Genomic DNA, 26,573 nt, shown 5'->3' on the forward strand with positions numbered 1-26,573 from the left:
AGACAGAATGAGACCCAGCCTCAAAACAAACAAACAAACAAACAAATAAAACCACAAGATACCACAACACATCTACAGAATGACTAAAAACTACTGACAATGCCAAATGGTAGTCAGGATGTGAAGAAACTGGGATTACAGGGGTGAGCCGCCGCACCGGGCTGGAAATGCCCGGAAGTTATCCTATATGGTCCAAAAGGGGAGGAACCCACAGTTCTGAGGGAAATCACTGCCCATTTCATCGGGATACAGAAAACTCATGAATAATCCATGCCTTGTTTAGCATACAATCAAGAAGTAACTATAAGTATACTTGACTGAGTATACTTATAGTATGGGTTTGCTGCTCTGTCTATGGAGTAGCCATGCTTTTATTCCTTTAATTCTCTAATAAACTTGCTTTTGGTCAGAGGTGATGGCTCACGCCTGTAACCCCACCACTTTGGGAGGCCAAGGCAGGCAGATTGCTTAAATTCAGGAATTCAAGACCAGCCTGGCCGCCATGGAAAAACCCCATCTCTACAAAAATTACAAAAATTAACTGGGCATGGTGGCTGATGCCTGTGGTTCCAGCTACTAGGGAGGCTGAGGTGGGAAGTTACTTGAACCTGGGAAGCAGAGATTGCACCACTGCACTCCAGCCTGGGTGACAGAGTGAGACTCTAAAAAAAAAAAAAAAATCCAAAAGACCCTACTTTCCATGAAGAAATTTTGTTTCATCTACTGACTCCCTGATATCTACAACTTAACTAGTCTAGTGAACTTGGGGAAGTTACTTTTTTTTTTTTTTGTAAGACAGAATCTTGCTCTGTTGCCCAGGTTGGAGTGCAGTGGCACCATCTTGACTCACTGCAACCTCCACCTCTTCGGTTCAAGCAATTCTACTGCCTCAGTCTCCCGAGTAGCTGGAATTATAGGCACATGCCACCAAACTCCGCTAAGTTTTATATTTTCAGTAGAGTTGGGGTTTCACCATTTTGGCCAGGGTGGTCTCAAACTCCTGGTCTCAAGTGATCCGCCCACCTTGGCCTCTCAAAGTGCTGGGATTACAGTCGTCAGCCACTGCTCCTGGCCTCTAGTTACTTCTTAAACTCTCTGAACCTTGTTTTTTTTAAATCCTCTAAATGAGGATAATAGTTCATAATTCCTAACTTTTGTCATGAAAATTAAAGAGTAAATATATAGTATGTGGAGAAATGTAAATTCTAGTTCAAAAAATATAAGAAATAATGTAAATTCTGATTTACTTATCTGGTGAGAAATGCAAGGACATTTTTCTTTGGTGGTGGGTATTAAAAGGCCAAGGTATTTATATTCCACTGGATACATTTGGAAGAATGATTACCAGTTTTATTTCAAAATTTCAACATTGAGAACACACTAGGACTTACATCTTTTTCAACTCATGATGAAAAATTTTGTCAGCGAAATGTGTTGTTACGATTGTTTTATAAAAATCTTTTATGTCGATGAGCAAATATCTTAGAAGACCACTGCTGAGGAGAAATGTTATTTATCCAGAGACTTGCCTGAATTAGGAGACCCTACATAGCGCCCAGTAGAAATGTAATAAAGGCATTTCACTTATTCCCTTTCTCAGCGCTGCCGTGAACAAAATTGAATGAAAAAAATCAACCACGCTCCGAGTTCACGCCTAGACGCAGCCTGTAGTAGCCACATTCCACCACTAGGTGGCACACGCCAAAGGCTCCAGGGGGCGGGCCGCCCGAGCACGCCTCTCGGTAGCCCCGTGGTATCTCTCGGCTTCCGTTGAGCACCGAGCAAGATGGCAGCTTCCGAGACGGTTAGGCTACGGCTTCAATTTGATTACCCGCCGCCAGCTACCCCGCACTGTACGGCCTTCTGGCTTCTGGTCGACTTGAACAGATGCCGAGTCGTCACAGATCTCATTAGTCTCATCCGCCAGCGCTTCGGCTTCAGTTCTGGGGCCCTCCTAGGCCTCTACCTGGAGGGGGGGCTCCTGCCCCCCGCCGAGAGCGCGCGCCTGGTGAGAGACAACGACTGCCTCAGGTACGCGGCGCAGGGAGCTGGACGGCCAGGTGGGCGGCGGGACGGGGACGCGCCTGCGCACGCCCGGGCTTGAGGCCGCTAGACCTGGTTGTGGAGGGGATGGGGAATGGGGAAGGGGATGAGGGTGTGAGGGGTGGGACTGTAAAAATGCACGTTCGCTAACCCGGGAGATACTGATTGGTGTAGTCAACTTTGGGGCTCAGGAATCTGCAGTTTATTGTTTATTTATTCATTTGAGACAGAGTCCTGCTTTGTCGCCCAGGCTGGAGTACAGTGGCGCGATCTCGGTTTACTGCAACCGCCGCCTCCCGGGTTCAAGCAATTTTCCTGCCTCAGCCTCCCGAGTAGCTGGGACTACAGGCGTCCGCCACCACACCCGGCTAATTTTTGTATTTTTAGTAGAGATGGAGTTTCACCACAGTGGTCTAGGTGGTCTCGAGCTCCCGACCTCAGGTGATCCGCCAGCCTCAGACTCTCAAAGTGCTGGGATTATAGGCGTGAGCCACCCCACCCTGCCCCTATTATTTTTATTTTTGAGACTGAGTCTCGTTCTGTTACCCAGGCTGAAGTGCAGTGGCACGATCTCAGCTCACTGCAACCTCCACCTCCCGGATTCAGTCGATCCTCCCACCTCAGCCTCCCGAGTAGCTGGGATTACAGGCGTTCACCACCATGGCCGGCTAATTTTGTTGCTGTTGTTGTATTTTTAGTAGAGACAGGTTTCACCATGTTGGCAAGGCTGGTCTTGAACTCCTGACCTTAAGTGATCCTCCCGGCTTTCCAAAGTGCTGGAATTAACAGGCGTGAGCCTCTGCGCCTGGCCGGAATCTGCATTGTAAACAGCAACCTTCCCGGGATGCTTCTATGACAGGAGAATGAAACTTGGAAAAACCCTGATGCCTAAGGGCAGGGCCAGGGTTTCTTTCAGCCTTGATTTAGCACATCCACGTTTAGCTAGGCACTGTGCGACTGTGTTCCGTGTCCATGGTGCAAATGTGCGGGAGACCCGGCCTTACCCTTGGCGGCCTTCACGGTCAGGTGCAGGAGACCCAAGCTGGCAAAGGGGAATCGTCGCGTTTTCTTCATAACATGCTGTTGTCCAGCCTTAGTTCTCGTGTGCCCGGTGTCCCCTGAGACTTCTGGTGGCGTATCATTCTGTGTCTCACCCAGATATTTTGGGGTTTTCTCAAATAAGTGTCTTGAGTCCTTTTGGGCTGTAAATTGGGAACCACAAAATAATCTTAAATGTGCTTTTGGAAGTTAAAAAAATGATAATGAGGTGAGTATCCAGGAGCAATTGTAGTATGAATTGCTGAAATGTGGTTGAGTTGCCACAGTCAGATGATGGTATCACCAGTTTGGATGCATGTCTTGGACCAATTTATTCAGGCTTTTTTTTTTTTTCTTTTCTTTTTTAAACAAAGAGACTGGGTTTCCCATGCCCAGGCTGGAGTGCAGTGGTGCGGTCATAGCTTGCTGTAGCCTCGACCTCCTGGGCACAGGCAACCTCCCACCTCAGCCTCCTAAGTAGTTGGGACTTCAGGCCAGGCAACCACGCCTGGATAGTTTTTGTGTTTGTTGTAGAGACAGGATTTTGCCATGTTACCCAGGCTGATCTCGAATCCCTGGGCTCAAGCTGTCCTCTCTTCTCAGCCTCCCAAAGCACTGGGATTACAGGCGTGAGCCACTATGCCAGCCTTCCTTCCCCCCACCCCCTTTAAGCTTCAGCTACAGTGAATTAATTCCAGAGTTGTGAACCAGGCTATTTTCTCTTGCTGCCCTTTGTTGTTGAATATTCCTTACCCTTGAGCATATCAGATTCTGTAAGATTTCTTCAGAACATCAAGGAATTTAATTTGGAACAATAACTGCATCTTCAAATCAGGATATTATGATTTATTGCATAATGTTCAACTGTTTCAAATGGCAATTTGAAATAATCCGAATTTCAAAGAGTTTTTCCCCCCTTTTTATCGACTGTGAAATAGGTCTCTATTCTCTCTGCAATTGAAGGATTATTTAAATATTACAATTCTAAGGATTGTGTCCCATCCTATTAAGATTACTTTCTGAACTGTCCCTTGCCTAATAAGTTAATAACCTGTGCTAGCTAACTAGAATTATACTTTAATGAATCATCTGGGCATTACATTCTTCATAATGAAGTTAACAATGACAAAAACAAACCATGAAAATTGTTGTAAGTAATAATTACGACACGATGACAGGCAAATCCTTCCTAAATACTTCAAATGCACAGCTGCATGTGGCAAAAAAATACCTCTGTAGTGGCTTCAGTGGCAAATGGGCAGATTATAGAAAAAATGAATCTGGAAAATTCATCTTTATTTTTGTTGTTTTATGCCCGCAATCATTGTTTTTCCCTAACAGATTCACTTTTCTTCACAGCTACAGAAGAAAACATAGTCTCTGTTCTCAAAGTACCCAATATCATTGGACTGGGACCCCAATAATGAGTTTCATGCTTTTGTATATTACCTTCTGTGATACAGGCAATTAGACTGAATAGTTAGACCAAGTTATACTGGTAAGTGCAGAAGCTGGTTGAGAAAAGGGAGATCAGCATGGAACAAAATGGTTAGGGAATTGAGCAGTACCTTGAAGAATGGGTGGGAAATGTTGGATGATCAAAGCACAGCTGTAGAGACAAAAGCTGGCTGGACTTGATAAAAAGATGAGTCTGACCAGCTAAAGCATTCTGTTGGGATCATAAGCAGTACTGAGAAGTCTAACGAGGAAAAGTGGAACCAGGTTGTGGGAATCCTGAGGAACAGCCTTTGAGGCTTTAGATGTACCACACACTTGTATTCCACTGCTGTTTCCTCGTAGCCCATTCTCTTAAACCCTAGGAATCTGGCTTCATCTGCCCCCACGTTTCTGACAGTGAGTTCCTAAAGGTGGCCTCTAACTCTCCTGGGAGGAGGAGGAGGTGCTCCTATTGCCTTGGAGCCACCTGCGTTAGTTTGCTGAGGCTGCTATTGCAAAATACCACAGACTGGGTGGCTTAAAAAGTGGAAATTTATTTCTTACTCTTTTGGAGACTACAAGTCCAAGATCAGGGTGTTGGCAGATTTGTTTTTTTATTTTTGTTTTGTTTTATCTATCTATCTACCTACCTACCTACCTACCTACCTACCTACCTACCTACCTATCTATCTTGAGATGGAATCTCACTCTGTTGCCCGGGCTGGAGTGTAGTGGCACAATCTTGGCTCACTGCAACCTCCGCCTCCTGGGTTCAAGTGATTCTCCTGCCTCAGCCTCCCAAGTAGCTGGGCTTACAGGTGCCTGCCATTGTGCCAGGCTAATTTTTTTGTATTTTTAGAGATGGGGTTTCACCGTGTTGGCCAGGCTGGTCTCGAACTTGTGACCTCAAGTGATTTGCCCTCCTCAGCTTCCCAAAGTGCTGGGATTACAGGGGTGAGTGACTGTGTCTGTCGGTTTTTAATTTTTTAAATTATTATTATTTTTTAATCGTGCAGGCCTCAGAATTACAGTAGATTCGGAGAGATGCCCTTATTTTTTGAGACAGGGTCTCACTTCATTGCCCAGGCTGGAGTGCAGTGGCACAACCTTGGCTCATACAGCCTGGAACTCCTGAGCTCAAGGGCTCCTCCTGCCTCAGCCTTCCGAGTAGCTGGGACTACCAGTACAGTTTTTTAATTTTGTAGAGAGGGCTCACTAAGTTGCCCAGGCTGGTCTCAAACTCCTGGGCTCAACCAGTCCTCCCGCCTCAGCCTCCCAAAGTGTTGGGACTACAGGCCTGAACCGCATACCCGGCCTGAGAACTCCCTTTTGAAGAGTCAATTCTGTAAGGAAACAAAGTGCATTCTGTCCTCTCTGACCCTTTTAACTCTGGCAGTTAATACTTAATTAAGGCTGGGCACCATGGCTCATGCCTATAATCCAGCACTTTGGGAGGCCGAGACAGGCAGATTGTCTGAGCTCAGGAGTTTGAGTCCAGCCTGGTCAACATGGTGAAACCCCATCTCTACAGAAAAATACAACAAAATTAGCCAGGCATGGTGGCACATGCCTGTAGTCCCAGCTGCTTGGGGGGCTGAGGTGGGAGGATCGTTTAAGCCTGGGAAGTAAAGGCTTCAGTGAGCTGACATGGTGCCACTGCACTGCAGCCTGGGCGACAGTGAGACCTTATCTTGAAAAAACCAAAACAAAAACACATTGATTAAATATTAGAGATGGGCCAGGCATGTTGGCTTATGCCTGTGATACCAGCACTTTGGGAGATTGAGGTGGGAGGATCACTTGAGTCCAGGAGTTTGAGACCAGCCTGGGCAACATAGGGAGACCCTTATTCTACCAACCCCGCCCCCCTCAAAAAAACAAAACAAAAATAAAGCCGGGCTCAGTGATGGATACCTATAGTCTTAGCTACTTGGGAGGCTGGGATGGGAGGATCACTTGAGCCTCAGAAGTTGACGCTGCAGTGAGCCATGATTGTGTCACTGCACTCCAGACTCGGCAGCAGTGCAAGACCCCATCTCAAACAAAACAAAATATTAGAGATGAGTTCTCATTTCACATTGCTGTAGTTAGTGGCTCCTTGGATAATCGAAGGTAAAAAGTTTCCTACTTCTCTTATAATATACTTTTTCCCACACCTCACTCTCCAGAAGTATCCTTGGTTAAGTCTGGGGTATGGGGCATATCTTGCTAGATTTCTATACATGTGCAACCATATGTACTTACACTTTTAAAATACAAATATCGTAACATACTGTTCTGCACCTTGCTTTTTCACCTATCATGGGCTATCTTGGTATATAAAGTATGTGAGGTACATCCTTCTTTTCTGTTTGCTACATAGTGCTTTCGTGAATATTCTTGTATATTTTTGTGTACTGGGAAAATGATTCAGTTGGATTTATTCTTAGACACTCATTGGTCTAAGAGAAGGTACATATAAAAACTGGTAAGTACAGTCAAATTAGCTTCCAGAAAAGTTGTACAGACTTGTACAACTTTTAAAAATTCACCAACTTAGCCATCATAGGACTAATAACATTCATTGTGTTAATAAAAATTAGAGCTAACATTTGGATATCACTTGTTCTGAGTCAGGCATGCTGTCTCTGTATAATAATTCACTGAGTACTATAATTATTGTCATTGTCCCCATTTTTATAGATGAGAAAGGCTGAGGTAGTGATTTTTTAAAAAGTTACAGTGGCAGAAATAGCATTTGAACCCAGGCATTCACTTTGGCCTAGGCAGGCAATGCGTAGGGGGTATCAGGTTTGACAGATGGGCATGTCAGTTTTTCTGCATAACAGAATCCTAGAAGCTCAATTGTAGATTTTAAGGGTGGACTTATATTTTGATAATACCAGCCGGTTTGCTGTGCAGAGTTAGAATGAAAAGTGGGGATGGCCAGGCACGGTGGCTCAAGCCTCTAGTGCTAACACTTTGGGAGGCCGAGGTGGGTGAATCAGCTGAGGTCAGGAGTTCGAGACGAGCCTGACAAATGTGGCAAAACCCCATCCCTACTAAAAATACAAAAAGTTAGCAGGGCGTGGTGGCGGGTGCCTGTAATCCCAGCTACTTGGGAGGCTGAGGCAGGAGAATTGCTTGAACACAAGGGGAGGAGGTTGCAGTGAGCCCACATTGTGCTGCTGCACTCCGGCCTGAGCGACAGAGCAAAATTCCATCTCGAAAAAAGAAAAGTGAGGATCTGTTTTTAAAGTTTCTTGGAATCAACTCTCTTTCGTCACTAGTGACCTAGGTAATTCACATCTACTTGTGAAAGGACAACTGCATGCACTTCTGTTTGTAAAAGGATACTCTATTTTTTGTGATCCAGGTAAAGAAATAGAGAATATTGCCAGGGAAGGTGCACCTGACAGGAATGGTAACTAAGCAGACCCAGGAGAACCATTTCTTTTTCCCTGGATGGTATTTTGCCTCTCAATCTTAATATTTTCTTTCTTTTTTTTTTTTTCTTCCCAGATGAGGGCTCACTGTGTTGCCCAGGCTAGTTTTGGACTCCTGGGTTCACGTGATCTTCCCTCTGCCTCCTGAGTAGCTGGGATTACAGGCATGTGCCATGACACCTGATTATAATCTTAATATTTTAAAAACCGAAATCATTCTCTTGGGGAACAGTAGGAAGTGGGGCTGCAGCAATCACAGGTCATACCTTCAAGCCAAATAACTGTAGAGGCATGGTCTTTTTTTTTTTTTTTTTTTTTAGATGGAGTCTCTCTCTGTTGCCAGGCTGGAGTGCAGTGGCATGATCTTGGCTCACTGCAACCTCTGCCTCCCGGATTCAAGCGATTCTCCTGCCTCAGCCTCCCGAGTAGCTGGGACTACAGGCACGTGCCACCACGCCCAGCTAATTTTTGTATTTTTAGTAGAGACGGGGTTTCACCATGTTGGCCAGGCTGGTGTCGATCTCTTGACCTCGTGATCTACCCGCCTCAGCCTCCCAAAGTGCTGGGATTACAGGCGTGAGCCACCGCGCCCGGCCAATGCATGGTCTTAAGAATGGGTGAGACGATGCTAAGAGCTGCTTTGGAAGGCGGGAGGATATTGCCAGCTCCCAGGAAAGGAAGGGGTTCTCATCAACTGGATGTTACTTGTGCTGTTTTCCAGGCCCTTAATAAACCACAGTGATTGAATAGAGTCTTGCAACCATTTTCAGAATTTGACAGAAAGTTTGGTCCTATTTGGTCATCTCAGAATTGAAGCTTGGATCATTGGTACAAGTAAAAACAAATTTATCAGAAATGTCAAGAAAAACATCTGATATTGTAGGGCTTCCATGGTAGTTCTCAGATTCACAGGATACCAAACTGACTTTTGCCAGATTAAGAATTATTTCCTTGCTATTAGATGCCAAGGTCCCCAGCTGGGAACAGAGGGGAATGTGTTTTTGTAATTTAAAATCCCTAGTCACTTAGCATTTTATTTCTCTCTTTATCCTACTGCTGATGTCAGTAACTCTTATTTTATTTTATCTTGATTTGTGTGTGTATAGTTATGTTTTCTGACAAATAATTGAGGATTTTTTTCAACTACCACATTGAGGTAAATCCACAGGATTACTATGCCTTAAAAAATTTAAAGAATGCTTGTAACATATACTCCTATCATTCACCAGTTGTTCTTCATTTTCAAATATGATTGTCTATGTCTTTCCCTGGTCACTAAAAAAACTTGATGAAATATATAGCTGGATGTAAATGCCTTGTAAGTATAATCTGTGTTTTCAGCAGTGGCGCAATTACAGCTCACTGCAGCCTCGACCTCCTGGGCCCTAGTGATCCTGCCACCTCAGCCCACCGGGTAGCTGGGACCACAGGCATGCGCCAACCTGCCTGCCTATTGTTTGTTTATTTGTTTGCGACCTTGCTCTGTCGCCCAGGCTGGAGTGCAGTGGCACGATCTCGGCTCACTGCAAGCTCCGCCTCCCGGGTTCATGCCATTCTCCTGCCTCAGCCTCCCAAGTAGCTGGGACTACAGGCGCCCACCACTATGCCCGGCTAATTTTTTGTATTTTTAGTAGAGACGGGGTTTCACTGTATTAGCCAGGATGGTCTCGATCTCCTGACCTCGTGATCCGCCCACCTCAGCCTCCCAAAGTGCTGGGATTACAGGCGTGAGCCACTGCGCCCAGCCTAATGCTTGTATTTTGTAGAGACAGGGTCTCCCTATGTGGCCCAGGCTGGTCTTCAACTCCTGGGCTCAAGCGACCCTCCCACCTTAGCCTCCCAAAGTTTTGGGATTTCAGGCATGAACCACTGTGCCTGGCCAACAGGCATTTTTGAGTACTTACTATTTGCTTTTAACATCGAGGACACTCTCAAGACTTCCATCATTATCAGACTGCACATTCTGGGATTAACTGTTGCCAGTTGATAGAGGAATGAAGTTGCTTTCCTATAGTGACATTTTGGATGAAGTAGGGTTATTCAGAGAAACATAACCAGTAAGAAACACACACACACACACAAATACTCACTCACAGACATGGGATTTATTTGTAAGGAATTGGCTTATAGGATTGTGGAGGCTGAGAAGTCCTAAGTTTAGTTGGTAAGCTATAGACCAAGGAGAGCCAATGGTATATTTCTAGTTCAAGTTCGAGTTTGAAGGCAGGAGAAGACCGACGTCCCAGCTTAAAGAGTCAGGCAGAGAAGTGAATTCTCCCTTACTCAGTCTTTTTGTTCTATTCAGGCCTTCAGCAGGTTGGATGAGCCCCACCCACATTGGAGACAGCAATGTACTTTACTCAGTCTAGCAATTTAAATGTTAATCTCATCCAGAAACAGCCTTGCACATACTCCCAGCATAAGTTTTTTTGCCCACTGAGGCAATATATTTGTAAATATGTATTACATCCTTATAAAAAGAATCTCAGGATTTTTCCTCCTGTGTGTTTTTGTCTTGCTTCTTCATGGTCTGTGATGCCAGCCAAGGTTGTCAGTACAGTGAAACCAAACTGGTGGGATGGGAGCAGATTATTCTGCCATTTTTCTAGATTTTTGAGTTGCACATCAAATCTGGGGCTGATTACTCCATACTTGTTTAGCCTGCCTATGAGGTTTACAACAATTTTCCCAGCTCTGTGATCACCAGTGATTTCAGACTTGCCAGTGTAACCATGCTTCATCATTATAGTTGGAAACTGGATGATGGGGCTGGGCGCGATGTCGCATGCCTGTTATCTCAGCACTTTGGGAGGCCAAGGCAGGTGGATCACTTGGGCACTTGAGGCCAGGAGTTCAAGATCAGCCCGGCCAACATGGCAAAACCCCATCTCTACTAAAAATACAAAAATTAGCGAGGCGTAGTGGTGGGCGCCTGTAATCCCAGCTATTTGGGAGGCTGAGGCACGAGAATCTCTTGAACCTGGCAGGGAGAGGTTGTAGTGAACTGAGAAATGCACCAGTGCACTTTGGCCTGGGTGACAGAGTTGGGACTCTGTCTCAAAAAAAAAAAAAATTAAAAAACCTAAAAGAAAAAAAAGAAACTGGACAATTACTTTGGAGCTTGGCCTAATAAGAACCTGGCATTTACCTTGCTTTTCAGCTTTGTTGATGCTCTTGAGAGCATCAGCCAGGACATGCGTGTGCACCAGTGTGATGGTGTAGAAAGAGCCAGTGTCGTTTTAACCAGATATCTGGACACCCAATAGCCCAGACAAATTGATACATAAAATTAAGCTTCACAGAGTGTCATGGAATTGTACAGATGGCTGTCAATACCCCAGAGAACATAAATTGTTTAGTATTCACCTAAATTAAAACGAGTAAAATATTGTTAAAGAAAGCAGCCCACATTCTGAAACAAAATGGATAATCAGCATTATCACCTTTTAGGGTAGGTAACATGCATATCTTAGAAAGATTGTGAGTTTGAAGTTAGACAAACTGAAGTTTGAATTGCCTTTCTGCTACTTATCAGCTCTAGATTTGGGGCAAGTAACTTGTCTGAGCTGTAATTTTGCGATCTGTAAAATTAAAAATACCTACTTTGTGTTGGTGTTTAGATTAGAGAAAAACGTATAAAAAATGTTTGGGATGCAGTAGCTATTCAATAAATAAAGCTAGTCATTTGAAAGTTGACTGTGAGTAATGCTGTATGGGCCATTTTGCCAGAAAGAGTCTTTTGTCTTTAATTGATATGACATTTTTTCATTGACTGATGGTAGTTACATTTTGTAGAGTCATCTCAGTATATAACTATGCCCTGGAGATGTGTTTACAAATTGCTCACTCTAGCTTTCTCTCTTGTTCTGTTGACAGAGTTAAATTAGAAGAGAGAGGAGTTGCTGAGAATTCTGTAGTCATCAGTAATGGTGACACTAATTTATATCTTAGAAAAGCAAAGAAGCGGGCATTTCAGTTAGAGGAGGATGAAGAAACTGAACCAGATTACAAATATTCAAAGAAGCATTGGAAGAGGCAAGAGAACAATAACAATAATGAGAAGGTCTTGGATCTGGAGCCAAAAGCTGTCACAGATCAGACTGTCAGCAAAAAAAACAAGAGAAAAAATAAAGCAGCCTGTGTCATAGTGGGTGATGATAATGAAGAGACCAAAAGAAAATCACCAAAGAAAAAGGAGAAATGTGAATATAAAAAAAAGGCCAAGAATCCCAAGTTTCCTAAAGTACAGGCAGTAAAAGACTGGACCGATCAGAGATGTAGTTCTCCAAAAGGTTCTGCTAGAAACAGCCTTGTTAAAGCCAAAAGGAAAGCTAGTGTAAGCGTTTGCTCAAAAGAGAGTCCTGGTTCCTCCTCGGAGTCTGAGTCTTGTGATGAATCTATCAGTGATGGTCCCAGCAAAGTCACTTTGGAAGCCAGAAATTCCTCAGAGAAATTACCAACTGAGTTATCAAAGGAAGAACCCTCTAGCAAAAATACAACTGCAGACAAACTGGCTACAAAACCTGGCTTTAGCCTTACCCCCAGCAAGGGCAAAACCTCTGGAACAACATCTTCTAGTTCAGACTCTAGTTCAGAGTCAGATGACCAATGCTTGATGTCATCGAGCACCCCGGAGTGTGCTGCGGGTTTCTTAAAGACAGTAGGCCTTTTTGCAGGAAGAGGTTGTCCAGGCCCAGGGCCATCATCACAGAGTGCAGGTGCTGCTGGATGGAGGCGTTCTGGCTCAAACGGTGGCAGCCAGGCTCCTGGTCCTTCTCCCAGTGTGTCTCTCCCCGCTAGTTTAGGAAGAGGATGGGGTAGAGGAGAGAACCTTTTTTCTTGGAAGGGAGCCAGGGGACGGGGCATGCGGGGGAGAGGTCGAGGACGAGGGCATCCTGTTTCCTGTGTTGTAAATAGAAGCACTGACAACCAGAGGCAACAGCAATTAAATGACGTGGTAACAAATTCATCTACTATTATCCAGGTAAGTATTATTTTTTGTAAGTTACCTCCTCCCTTTCCCCTTAGAATGTGTGTGGAGTTCATGTCATGGGTTCACATTTTCTCACCAATAATGATGTCACATGATTAACACTGTTTTTCAGAATCCAGTAGAGACACAGAAGAAGGACTATAGTCTCTTACCACTGTTAGCAGCTGCCCCTCAAGTTGGAGAAAAGATTGCATTTAAGGTATATTTCAAAACAACGGTCACAGCAAAAAAGGTTCATTCCCCTTCCAAATAAACTTACTTAACAAATCAGGTTTAAAGTGTTTGTAAAAGCCCTTCCCACTGGAACCACAGTGTTGTCATGGGTTCCTGGTAGGGCTCCTATACTGGTGGGGGTGGACACCCCAGCATGGCATGATGGAGGAGCTGTGGGAATGTGAGGGGATAAGAGGGCTCATGTATTTGTGGGTTTTTTCTTCTTTTTTAGCTTTTGGAACTAACATCCAGTTACTCTCCTGATGTCTCTGACTACAAGGTAAGGATGTTTATTTAAAAGTAAGTTGTCAGTATATTAATAAAACTAAAGTCATATTTAATACTACTTGTATGGATAATACAGATTTGTTTTTTTACTAAATAAAAATGCCAGAAAGTAGAAAATGAAAACATTATTGAAATGTCAACTTTTTTGTTTTGTTTTGTTTTTTTTGTTGAGACAGAGTCTCGCTCTGTCACCCAGGCTGGAGTGCAGTGGCCGGATCTCAGCTCACTGCAAGCTCCGCCTCCCGGGTTCACGCCATTCTCCTGCCTCAGCCTCCCAAGTAGCTGGGACTACAGGCGCCTGCCACCTTGCCCAGCTAGTTTTTTGTATTTTTTAGTAGAGATGAGGTTTCACCGTGTTAGCCAGGGTGGTCTCGATCTCCTGACCTCGTGATCCACCTGTCTCAGCCTCCCAAAGTGCTGGGACTACAGGCTTGAGTCACAGCGCCCGGCCCGAAATGTCAACTTTTTAATAGTATCACTGTGAAGTCTCCCAGTGTTATTTGCCTTATATTTGGGAAGAATAGAGTAGGAGAATGATGAGCTTAATTTTTACTTTTTAAAAAAAATATTGGCTGGGCGCGGTGGCTCAAGCCTGTAATCCCAGCACTTTGGGAGGCCGAGATGGGCGGATCACGAGGTCAGGAGATCGAGACCATCCTGGCTAACACGGTGAAACCCCGTCTCTACTAAAAAATACAAAAAAAACTAGCCGGGCGAGGTGGCGGGCGCCTGTAGTCCCACCTACTCCGGAGGCTGAGGCAGGAGAATAGCGTGAACCCGGGAGGCGGAGCTTGCAGTGAGCTGAGATCCGGCCACTGCACTCCAGCCTGGGTGACAGAGCAAGACGCCGTCTCAAAAAAAAAAAAAAAAAAAAAAATTAATTTTTTATTTTTAAATAAAGACGGGATCTTGCTATGTTGTCCAGGTTGGTCTCAAACTCCTGGGCTCAAGCAGTTCCCCCATCTTGGCTTCCCAAAGTGTTGGGATTACAGGTGTGAGCCACCATGCCCAGCCAGTTTAATTTTTTTAGTTACTGTTTTCTAATTAGTTTAGACACACCAACTTATTTGGGTATTCATTCCCTCATGATTCTAAACTTTGAAAGAAAATAATAAACAGTTCTCAGCAAGAAGATTTGATTATTTTCGTCATGGGAATCTATTTTACATATTTGTGAATTACTTCTGGTTATTATGATCTAGTATGATTTCTTTTGCATTATCAGTTAACCACAGGTAATTCATAAATATTATCCATGGAATTTACTTACTTAATATCTGTATGAGTCTTTATATTGGCATGTGAGGTTTTTCATAGTTCAATAAAAGCTTAACTCAGTGGGATCACAGAATTACATGTTTCTTTTTCACCCACCAGAATTTTGTTGAAAATCTTGTTAAAGTGCATCCTTTCTTTTTTTGATGTACGATATGGAATGTAAGACCATTTTTTAAGGTAATAATTGGTAATGTTAATATAGTAACATAGATAAAACACAAGGGAATTTGATTTAATCTGGATTGATGCCTTGGAAGACTTTTAAAATCTTTATAAAAACCTTTCCTCAAGGCTGGGTGTGTTGGCTCACGCCTGTAATCCCAGCACTTTGGCAGGCCGGGCGGGCAGATCACGAGGTCAGGAGATCAAGACCATCCTGGCCAACACAGTGAAACCCTGTCTCTACTAAAAATACACACAAAAAAGTTAGCGGGGCATGGTGGCGGGAGCCTGTAGTCCCAGCTACTCAGGAGGCTGAGAGCAGGAGAATGGCATGACCCCAGGAGGCAGAGCTTGCAGTGAGCCGAGATCGCGCCACTGCACTTCAGCCTGGATGACAGATTGAGACTCTGTCTCGGAAAAAAAAAAAAAAAGAGGAAAAAAAAACTTTCCTTAAAAGCAGGCTGGAAGAATCAGTTAATGAAGGGATCTGGTGGGTTAGTTCTAGGTCATTGGTGTTTTGTTTTTATCTTCTTAGGCACTTAGTGTCTCCTGTGGATGAGGTGATCGTGTAATTTATCACCTAAATGAGGATACTTGTGAGTGAAAGGGAGTGCTATTAATAGTTATGCTGGAAAGATGAACAGACCTGTCTTGAAGAAACCAGGGTGTTTTGTCACCCTACCATAGATAACTAATTTAATTGTGTGATATATGAGGAAATGGAAATGAATATTGTATTGATACATCCTACAACCTCTGTAAATTGTAATTCTAGATGATACTGATTTTTAAAAATTGCATATTAACGGCCAGGTGCAGTGGCTCACGCCTGTAATCCCAGCACTTTGGGAGGCCAAGGTAGGCGAATCACTTGAGGTCAGGAGTTCGAGACCAGCCTGGCTAACATGGCAAAACCCTATCTCTACTAAAAATACAAAAATTAGCCTGGCGTGGTGGCATGCACCTGTAGCCCCAGCTACTCAGGAGACTGAGGCACAAGAATCACTTGAACCTGGTAGGTGGAGGTTGCAGTGAGCTGAGATCGTTGCACTGTACTCCAGCCTGGGTGACAAAACGAGACTCTTAAAAAAAATTGCATATTAAATTGGTGTTAGTCATCATAGTTATTAACGTTGGAAGGTGATTTGCCTACTTTAGGTGACAAAATTTTTTGAAGATTTTTGAAATTGCTTTCACAATCATTTTAAAAATGCAAATTGGTTCTACTTTTTTGGTTTGACCTCAAACGCAGTTCTCTAGTTTGATCATCTGCTTTTTTCATTAACCTTGTCTCCAAAAATTAAATTAGTTAAATTCTGTACTCAAAAATGTCGTCTCCCAAGCTCCTGATTCCCTGTTGAGTATGGTTCTAAAAAACACTGTTGACTGTGCTCAGAAATTCTAGATAGAGTCAGGAGGAACTGGTTGCTTGGCCTCTCAGTATATACCCCTAGAGGCTACCACGTGTCTCCCCATCGCCTACATGCATGGGCAGTGCATCCTCTTGATGCATTAGAAAATCAGCTCCCACACCTGGAGACCTGGGAGAAGGGGAATTGGGATCTTACCAGTGATAAAGTGCCTTCTAGTTTCTCCTGAGGGGTTGTGATCACTATTTTAGAAGGGTTCTAAAAGCATCAGGAACCGAGGCAGCACCATTAGAATATATCTAGTCTCTCCTGATGAATGCTGTCATGGTCAGTGGTCACTTGAATATATCCACCTGGTGTGATTTTTCCTCCTTTTCCCGCATTCACTCACTTTTGGTTCCCTGGTGTAATCTTTACTTTCATCGAGTTATTTAAGGTAGTGTCTGCCATTTATGATTTAAATGTGTCTATTTTGCCTCTAAAGATATTTCTGTATATTCACATAACGGGTTTATTAGTCTACTTGTTTTTATTTTCTCTATATGTGGATTTATTTTTAAATTTTTCAACTGAGATAAAATTCACATAACATAAAATTCAACATTTTAACCATTTTAAAGTCTACAATTCAGTGGTTTTTAGTATATTCACAGTGTTTTACATGTTGATTTTGACTTGGACTTTTATTTTTGAAAGGAAGGAAGAATATTAAGCCACAATCCAGAGACCCAGCAAGTAGATATAGAAATTCTTTCATCCTTACCTGGTGAGTCTTTTAGAAAAGAATTTGAAAATTTAGGCTCTTTCTATCTACAGTGGTTTATGAATAGCTTTTACACACAGGAGATGTTCTCTTCCTTGGCCTCCATGTAACTGGCGCTCCCCACTTCTTTCAGCACACTGTAACCCTGGGGACTCATCAGAGATGTTGGATATATTCCAAAACTGTTGGGCTACTTCTTATTACTGTAATTATATAATGTCATAAAAGTTTATATGAACTGATGAAAATTGATTACAAAAATAGTTATTCCTAGGAAGCCTAAGTTGAATGCTGACTCAATAAATGCTATGAAATTATGGATGGGTGCGTCAGCTATAAAAGATTGGGAGGAATTTTGTAAAAACTGAGGAAGATTCTGCACTTAGATTGTCTTGCAAATTTTTGCAATCTTGCATTATTTTTAAAAAGCCCAGGCTGGGTGGGCATGGTGGCTCACGCCTGTAATTCCTGTACTTTGGGAGGCCGAAGGTGATGGATCACTTGAGGTCAAGAGTTTGAGACCGTCCTGGCCAACGTGGTGAAACCCTGTCTCTACTAAAAATACAAAAATTAGTCAGGCGTCATGGCACGTGCCTGTAATCCCACCTACTGGAAAGGCTGAGGCAGAAGAATGGCTTGAACCCGGGAGGTGGAGGTTGCAGTGAGCTGAGATCGCACCACTGCACTCTAGCCTGGGTGACAGAGCAAGACTCAGTCTCAGAAAAATAAAAATAAAAAAAAACACCAAAACTGTAAATTGTGGAAATTGCAGACAATACAATAGTATGGTTTATAAAAGAAAGAGCTCTATTCAGTGAACTCATAAAACCTACTCAGCTCTGTGTCAAAAGATTGTCAAATGAATATACTTTTGTATATTAAGTCAAAACAAAATATCTAAACTGTGTGTATACATACACTTTCACATATCATTTTAAATAGTTACTGGCTTTATCTCTGATTTACCCCACCTGTTACTGGAACTGAATGCCTGGAATAAGAGCGCTTTTATAATATGTAGCTTAACTTGGAGTGTACTATAGGGGGTCCCTGGCCAGAGGACAGGGGAGATCCCTTTTCCTTTAGCAGATCCTAAAGCAATTAATTGTTTACTCTGTGTGTGTGTGTGTGTGGTTTTTGTTTTTTTTTTTTTGACAGAGTCTCACTCTATCGCCCAGGCTGGAGTGCGGTGGTGCAATCTTGGTTCACTGCAGCTTCCGCCTCCCAGGTCCAAGCAATTCTCATGCCTCAGCCTGTGGAGTAGTTGGGACTACAGGCACACACCACCATGTCCAGCTAATTTTCATATTTTTAGTAGAGATGGATTTTGACATTTTGGCCAGGCTGGTCTTGAATTCTTGGCCTCAAACAATCCACTCGCCTTGGCCTCCTAAAGTGCTGGGACTATGGGTGTGAGCCACCATGCCCAGCCTGTTTTCTGTTTGTTTGTTTGTTTGTTTATTTATTTATTTTAGAGACGGAGTCTTGCTCTGTCACCCAGGCTGGAGTGCAGTGGCGCGATCTCGGCTCACTGTGAGCTTCACCTCCCAGGTTCACACCATCCTCCTGCCTCAGCCTCCCGAGTAGCTGGGACTACAGGCGCCTGCCGCCACGCCTGGTTAATTTTTTGTAGTTTTAGTAGAGACAGGGTTGGCCGGGCGCGGTGGCTCAAGCCTGTAATCCCAGCACTTTGGGAGGCTGAGACGGGCCGATCACGAGGTCAGGAGATCGAGACCATCCTGGCTAACACGGTGAAACCCCGTCTCTACTAAAAATACAAAAACTAGCCGGGCGAAGTGGCGGGCGCCTGTAGTCCCAGCTACTCGGGAGGCTGAGGCAGGAGAATGGCGTAAACTCGGGAGGCGGAGCTTGCAGTGAGCTGAGATCTGGCCACTGCACTCCAGTCCGGGCGACAGAGTGAGACTCCGCCTCAAAAAAAAAAAAAAAAAAAAAAAAAAAAGAGACAGGGTTTCACCGTGTTGGCCAGGATGGTCTCGATCTCCTGACCTCGTGATCCACCCACCTCAGCCTCCCAAAGTGCTAGGATTAGAGGCGGGAACCACCACACCCGCCTTCTGTTTATTTTTTTTTTTTTTTTTTTTTTTTTTTTTTTTTTTTTTGAGACGGAGTCTCGCTCTGTCGCCCGGGCTGGAGTGCAGTGGCCGGATCTCAGCTCACTGCAAGCTCCGCCTCCCGGGTTTACGCCATTCTCCTGCCTCAGCCTCCCGAGTAGCTGGGACTACAGGCGCCCGCCAGGTCGCCCGGCTAGTTTTTTGTATTTTTTTTTTTTTTAGTAGAGACGGGGTTTCACCATGTTAGCCAGGATGGTCTTGATCTCCTGACCTCGTGATCCGCCCGTCTCGGCCTCCCAAAGTGCTGGGATTACAGGCTTGAGCCACCGCGCCCGGCCCCTGTTTATTTTTAAATAAGGGATTGAATAAAAGATTCGGTTGACAGAAATCAGTCCAAAGAGTTTTTCAACAAAGTTCCTTTATGATATTAAGTAAATGTTTATATATAAATTATACTAGTTTCCTACCCTTCTTCTGATGAGGTTTCATTTATAGAAATCCCCTTTCTTAAGAATGGTGGACAGAAAAGTTTGTCCACTGTCAAATTCTGCACATACAGCCTGATCAGTGCTTGCCAGGTGATTAATAGTGATAACATCCACTTAGAGACTTTTTCTTCTTTAGGGCATCAAGAAATGGCTTTGGAGGCCAAAGTGGGAGGATCACTTGAGCCCAGGAGTTCAAGACCAGCCTGGGCAGCATAGTGAGACTCTGTCTCTAAAAAAAAAAAAAACATAGCTGAATGTGGTGGTGCATGCTTGTAGTTCTCACTACTTGAGAGGCTGAGGTGGGAGGATCACTTGAGCCCAGGAGGTGGAGGCTACAGTGAGTCATGATTGTGTCACTGCACTCTAGCCTGAGTGAGTGAGCAAGACCCTGTCTCAAAAACAAAAAAGAAAGAAAGAAATGGATTTATCTGTTCTCTAATAGCAATGTCAGTTGTCCTTGATGTGGTGGTTCTGATATACATAAATTTCAGTTACCATGGTTTAGTTAAGTAATACCAGTCCCCCAGCAACATTGCGTATGTTAACTGTGAGTAAGTGCATAAAGTACTGCCAGTAGCTCTTTAGTCCACATATCACTATAAAACGTAAATAACAGATACGTGTCACGATCCATGACCCATCAAGTCAGTGCTTTCAGAGTCCATCAGTGACTGGTCACTGTGCATCTGTTATTCAGTTCACATACAGAGCAGAGCATGCAGTTGTGGTGCCTCCTTGTCTCTCATTGATAAAACTGCATGACATTTTACAAAACTTATAATCGAAGTAGGGAATAGGCCCACAAAGATAAAGGCACAACAAAGAAACAAAAGTGGTGATGCTGAAGTGCCATCCAAACTGAGTTTAAGGAGAGTCTGTAGAAGAAAGAGCTCACTGTGGAAATGTTGACACTGCCAGTGAGGTGAACTTGTTGACTTAAATGAGGAAAGTGGTCGTGGCAAAAAGGATGAAAATGTCCCCAAAGTGACACCAGCAAAAACAAAGATTTTACAAAGTAAAAAACAAATTCTTTGAGCTATTTCATGACAGTAGAAGTTCAGAGGATAAAATGTAGACAGCAGTTTCAAACTTAGAAAAGAGTACAACAGTTGTACAAAACACAGAGAAGATGCTTGCGCTGTATCGTAAGTTACAGGGCAAGAGCACAAGCACTGTTCAACCTCCCCTTGATAAGTTTCTTATAGAGAAATAAAACGCCTAGAAAGAAAGAGAGAAAGTTAGCTCTCAGTGTTCCTAATGTAATTACAGTGTACTCATAAGTACAGTGTTTTTACTTTACTCATTTTGAATTTCCCTATGTAGTAAAGGTTTTTAATGTTTTGGCAAAATTTTTTAAAAGTCATAAGACAGTAATAATTTTTCCTATTGATTATTAAGATTGTTTTGCGTGGTTTCAGCTTGTACAGTCATTTTTCCAATCCCATTCTACCATAGAAAGCAAGGACTGAGGCCGGGTACAGTGGCTCATGCCTGTAATCCCAGTGCTTTGGGAGACCGAGACGGGCAGATCACTTGAGGCCAGGAGTTTGAGACCAACCTGGCCAACATGGTGAAACCCTGTCTCAACTAAAAATATGAAAATTAGCTGGGTATAGTGGTGCATGCCATGCCTGTAATCCCAGCTACTCAGGAGGCTGAGGCACAAGAATCACTTGAACCCAGGAGGTAGAGTTTGTAGTGAGCCGAGATTGCACCACTACACTACAGCTTTATTTACAGGCGATAAAGCAAGACTCTGTCTTATAAAAAAAAAAAAAAAAAGGGACTGCCTGTGTTACCAAGTAGTAGGAAGCATATGTGATTTCTTTTTTTTTTTTTTTTTTTTTTTTTTTTGAGACGGAGTCTTGCTCTGCCGCCCAGGCTGGAGTGCAGTGGCCGGATCTCAGCTCACTGCAAGCTCCGCCTCCCGGGTTCACGCCATTCTCCTGTCTCAGCCTCCCGAGTAGCTGGGACTACAGGCGCCCACCTCGTCGCCCGGCTAGTTTTTTGTATTTTTTAGTAGAGACGGGGTTTCACCGTATTAGCCAGGATGGTCTCGATCTCCTGACCTCATGATCCGCCCGTCTCGGCCTCCCAAAGTGCTGGGATTACAGGCTTGAGCCACCGCGCCCGGCCGCATATGTGATTTCTAAGGACAGAGCAGCATTTCATATTACCTTCCCTTGTTGAAACACATAAATTAATTAATTTTGGGGATTATGTTGTGGTGCCATATTCAGTTCTGGTAATAATGACAGTTCATCAAGCTTATGAAGGAAAGATTTTCTCTGATAAATGGCTGAGAAGTCCCCCGGTCCAGGCTTTTCCTCAGGATCCCCCTGTATTGAGCACCCCGTGCTTTCCTGTACATACCCAGCCTTCACATTAATTGACAGTTTGTTTGTGGCTGTTTTCTTAATGATAGAAATTCCCCGTAGAGGAACATTTTTAACTATTGAGAAATAACTTACTCTCTTTCCTCCCTATCTTCTTGTTTCAGCCTTGAGAGAACCTGGGAAATTTGATTTGGTTTATCACAATGAAAATGGAACCGAGGTAGTGGAGTACGCTGTGACACAGGAGAGCAAGGTAGGTGTGCTTCTCTTCTTGCATTGCTTGGCCATACGTTCTCTCTGTGGTTTGTAAGGTGACATTGCACTACAGGCCCTGGGGGGATCTATGGTGTGGCAATACCAGTGCTAAGTGCCAAATCAGGGCTCCATCTTGGCCCTCATAGAGCCTATGTGACAAGATGCACAAATAACAAACTTTTCTTTAAGAGTGTACAGTTGTTTAACATTATAGCTATATAAGGATTCCAGCAGGAAAGGGTAGCATATTTAGAAACTTTATTGGCATATACATTCAGAGAAGCGCATATAATTACATGGCTTGAACAATTTTCACATGAACATACCCATGTAACCAGACCCAGATCAGGAAATAGAACATAACACCCACTCCCAGAACCCTCTGTTATGTTCCCTTGCCGTCACTACTGTCCCCCAAGTGTTACCACAGTTCCAACTTTTATTTTTTTGAGAGAGTGTCACTGTGTGGCTCAGGCTGAAGTGCAGTGGCATGATCTTGGCTCACAGCAACCTCTGCCTCCCAGGTTCAAGCGGTTCTCGTGCCTCAGCCTCTGGAGTGCCTGGAATTACAGGCGCTTGCCACCTCGCCCAGCTAATTTTCGTATTTTTGGTAGAGACTGTGTTTTACCATGTTGGCCAGGCTGGTCTCGAACTGCTGACCTCAAGTGATCTGCCCGCTTAGACCTTCTAGAGTGTTGGAATTACAGGCGTGAGCCACTGTGCCTGGCCTGAGAGTTCCAACTTAAAATAGCACAACAGTTTGAAGAGTGACATAAAATGATGATCCTGTCCTCTGACTTTAAATCCTTAAATTGCCATTTTAGGAAGTATATGGTTTATACCTTTTTAAGCAGCCAGACCTACCAGAATTGCTGGCGGTGGCTAGCTCATTAGGTTATGGTGGCATTAAACAGAAGTTAGATTTAAGAAAAATGCTCTCTTTTGGCCGGGCGGGGTGGCTCAAGCCTGTAATCCCAGCACTTTGGGAGGCCGAGACGGGCGGATCACGAGGTCAGGAGATCGAGACCATCCTGGCTAACATGGTGAAACCCCGTCTCTACTAAAAAATACAAAAAAAAAAAACTAGCCGGGCGAGGTGGCGGGCGCCTGTAGTCCCAGCTACTTGGGAGGCTGAGGCAGGAGAATGGCGTAAACCCGGGAGGCGGAGCTTGCAGTGAGCTGAGATCCGGCCACTGCACTCCAGCCTGGGCGACAGAGCGAGACTCCATCTCAAAAAAAAAAAAAAAAATGCTCTCTTTTAAGGTGTTTATACTTGAAATGTTATAGATACTATTCTGTAGATTTCAATATTGCAAACATTTTTTCTGAAGTGTGAACTTGTAGAAAGCCTAGCCAGACTGTATGTTTTACCTTGTCTTTAAGGTAGATGACACTTTTAGGGATTTATTCCAGAAACACGTTTTTAGTGTTTGTAGTAGGATCAGCAGATTTGGCCTGGTCTCCTGTACTTCTTTTATATATATATATATGTGTATATATATATGTGTGTGTATATATATATGTGTGTGTATATATATGTGTGTGTATATATATATGTGTGTGTATATATATGTGTGTGTATATATATATGTGTATATATATATATATATATTTTTGGTTGAAATTGGAAACTGCATTGGAAAATTAAACCTTGGAGGCTTTTCTGTCTATGCCCTAAACGGAGGCCTGAAGTAGAATAGAAAGCCTGTAATTAGGCCGGGAACCGTGGTTTATGCCTGTAATCACAGCACTTTGGGAGGCTGAGGCGGGCTGATCCCTTGAGTCCAGGAGTTCAAGACCAACCTGGGCAACATGGCAAGACCCCATCTCTACAAAAAATACAAAGATTAACTGGGAGTGGTGACACATGCCTGTAGTCCCAGCCACCTTTGGGGGTGGTGGGGGCAAGGCAGGAGGATCGCTTGAGCCCAGGAGGGCAAAGCTGTAGTGAGTCCTGAATGCCACTGCATTCCAGCCTGGACTGTAGAGGTGAGACCCTGTCTCAAAAGCAAAAAGCCTGTAATTACCGTTTTTGACACTAGATGGCCCTCATTATTCATTCATAGGACCAAGCCTTAGCATTTGCTTTCTCTTGGTGGGCCGTGAAATAGTTCATTTTTTTTTTTGTTTTGTTTTTTTCTTTTTTTATTGTTATTATACTTTAAGTTCTGGGATACATATGCAGAACATGCAGGTTTGTTACATAGGTATACATGTGCCATGGTGGTTTGCTGCACCCATCCCCATCATCTACATTAGGTATTTCTTCTAATGCTATCCCTCCCCTTGTCCCCACCCCCCAACAGGCCCCGGTGTGTGATATTCCCCTCCCTGTGTCCGTGTGTTCTCATTATTTAACTCCCACTTATGACTGAGAACATGTGGTGTTTGGTTTTCTGTTCCTGTGTTAGTTTGCTGAGAATGTCCCTGCAAAGGACGTGACTCACCCTTTTTTATGTCTGCATAGTATTCCATGGTGTATATGTGCCATATTTTCTTTATCCAGTCTATCATTGATGGACATTTGGGTTGGTTCCAAGTCTTTGCTACACACGTATGTTTATAATAGTTCCTGTTTTTAGGTAGCTTAGGATAAGAACTACAGAGCACTGCAAAAGGACATCAGCATCCTAGTGATACCCATTTGGACCACATCTAGTTCCCAGAAGGTCTCCAGGCCACCTGTCCACAGGGCAAATCAAATGGAGGGGTTGGGGGAGCTACTCCCTCCCACAACCCCTGCATCCCCTGTTGTTAATCAACGAAAGATGAAATATGTTTAATGTAAAATTTAGGTTCATTCTAAGTAAATGAGTTATTTATTTATTTATTTATTTATTTACTTATTTATTTATTTTCCCAGCACAGAGTTTCACTCTGTCATCCAGGCTGGAGTGCAGTGGTGCGATCTCCGCTCACTGCAACCTCTGCCTCCTGGGTTCAAGCAATTCTCCTGCCTCAGCCTCCCGAGTAGCTGGGACTACAGGCATGTGTCACCACGCCTGGCTAATTTTTGTATTTTTGCAGAGACACATATTGGCCAGGCTGGTCTTGAACTCCTGACTTGAGATGATCCACCTGCCTTGGCCTTCCAAAGTGCTAGGATTACAGGCGTGAGCCACCGTGCCTGGCCTCTTTTTTTTTTTTTTTAATTAAAAAAAAAATAGAGATGGAGTCTCACTAGGTTTCCCAGGCTGATCTTGAACTCCTGGGCTCAAGCGTTTCTCCCCCTCAGCCTTCCAAAGTGCTGGGATTACAGGCGTGAGCCACAGCGCCTGGCCTAAAGAGTTACTACCCTAATTGAACTCAGTTTATTGGAACCCAAATTATTCCCATTCTTCAGTCATTCTACACTGATGGAAAATTTACTTGGCTAAAAATTTTAACTTACTAAAACCTGTATGACCTCAAAATGAAGTGCCTAAACTGGGGATTTTGTCTTTTTCCTCAGATCACTGTATTTTGGAGAGAGTTGATTGACCCGAGACTGATTATTGAATCTCCAAGTAACACATCAAGTACAGAACCTGCCTGAGTATGACCTCTCCACCTTAGAGTTTATGAATGTCTTGTTTGTGAAAGTGACTATAACCTGAACTTTTTTTTTTTTTTTTAAAGAGGATTTGGAAGTTGTATGGATTTTTGTTATCTTCACTTTACTGCATAGGAAACAATCTACCTCATCATTTAAAATGACATGGGTGTCGGTTTTGTAGATCTTTGGTTTTTTTTGTCAGGTTTAATTTCAGCTAACAAAATGTAAAACATGACATTCCCTGCAGACGTTGTTGTATACCAGTATGGTTTCTTCTCTTTTTTAAATGTTTTTGGCCATCAAGTAGCAGTCGTCGGTAGGAGTTTATAATACCAAGAATGTGCTGCATATCTTGTCTCAATAAGTTTTAAGTAACACTTAAAAATATTAAAGCATGTTACTTGATCTAATTTTTTAGCATTTGAGTTGTTCCATTAAATGGAGCATCTCATAAATTTCAAGTATTTTATACTTGCAATTGTTAAGAGTTAAAAGGTAGTTGGATGTGTCATAGACAATGAGTTAAGGAATCCTTTCATGTTTTTCCCAACTTTAAAATTAAGGATTCTCAGGGCCCTGTGTAGAGCAGTGAAAATAAGATGTATGTGTGTGTGTGTGTATGCCTGGAGGAGAACTGGTGTTCCACTTGGGTGAGAGGATTGGCTGTGAGCTTCAGACCAGGAAATGTGTCATCTTGCCAGGCGCCTGGCTGAGTGTGCTGGAGTGAGGATCTTAAACAGAAACTTCCTTTTCTGTTATTATTCACTACAAAGCTAAAATGGCCAAATATATACTGTGAAAATTGGTTTCATTTAACAAAAGATCAGATCCCTCCTTCAGCTGTACACATTTTAAAATAAAATTGTATTGAACTAAA

General features: G+C 43.4%; 1 protein-coding gene across 1 annotated transcript; it reads left to right on the top strand.

Moving 5' to 3' along the window:
- Positions 1–1,755: 1,755 nt before the first annotated feature.
- COIL (coilin) lies at positions 1,756–26,573 on the top strand. The gene is made up of 7 exons (XM_010380647.2): positions 1,756–2,031; positions 11,820–12,927; positions 13,049–13,135; positions 13,382–13,429; positions 16,944–17,013; positions 22,071–22,159; positions 25,613–26,573. The coding sequence occupies exons 1-7, from the start codon at positions 1,787–1,789 to the stop codon at positions 25,694–25,696; spliced, it is 1,731 nt and encodes a 576-aa protein (XP_010378949.1). The 5' UTR covers positions 1,756–1,786; the 3' UTR covers positions 25,697–26,573.

This window comes from Rhinopithecus roxellana, chromosome 19 (genome assembly GCF_007565055.1).
Source record: "Rhinopithecus roxellana isolate Shanxi Qingling chromosome 19, ASM756505v1, whole genome shotgun sequence".
NCBI classification, from domain to species: Eukaryota; Metazoa; Chordata; class Mammalia; order Primates; family Cercopithecidae; genus Rhinopithecus; species Rhinopithecus roxellana.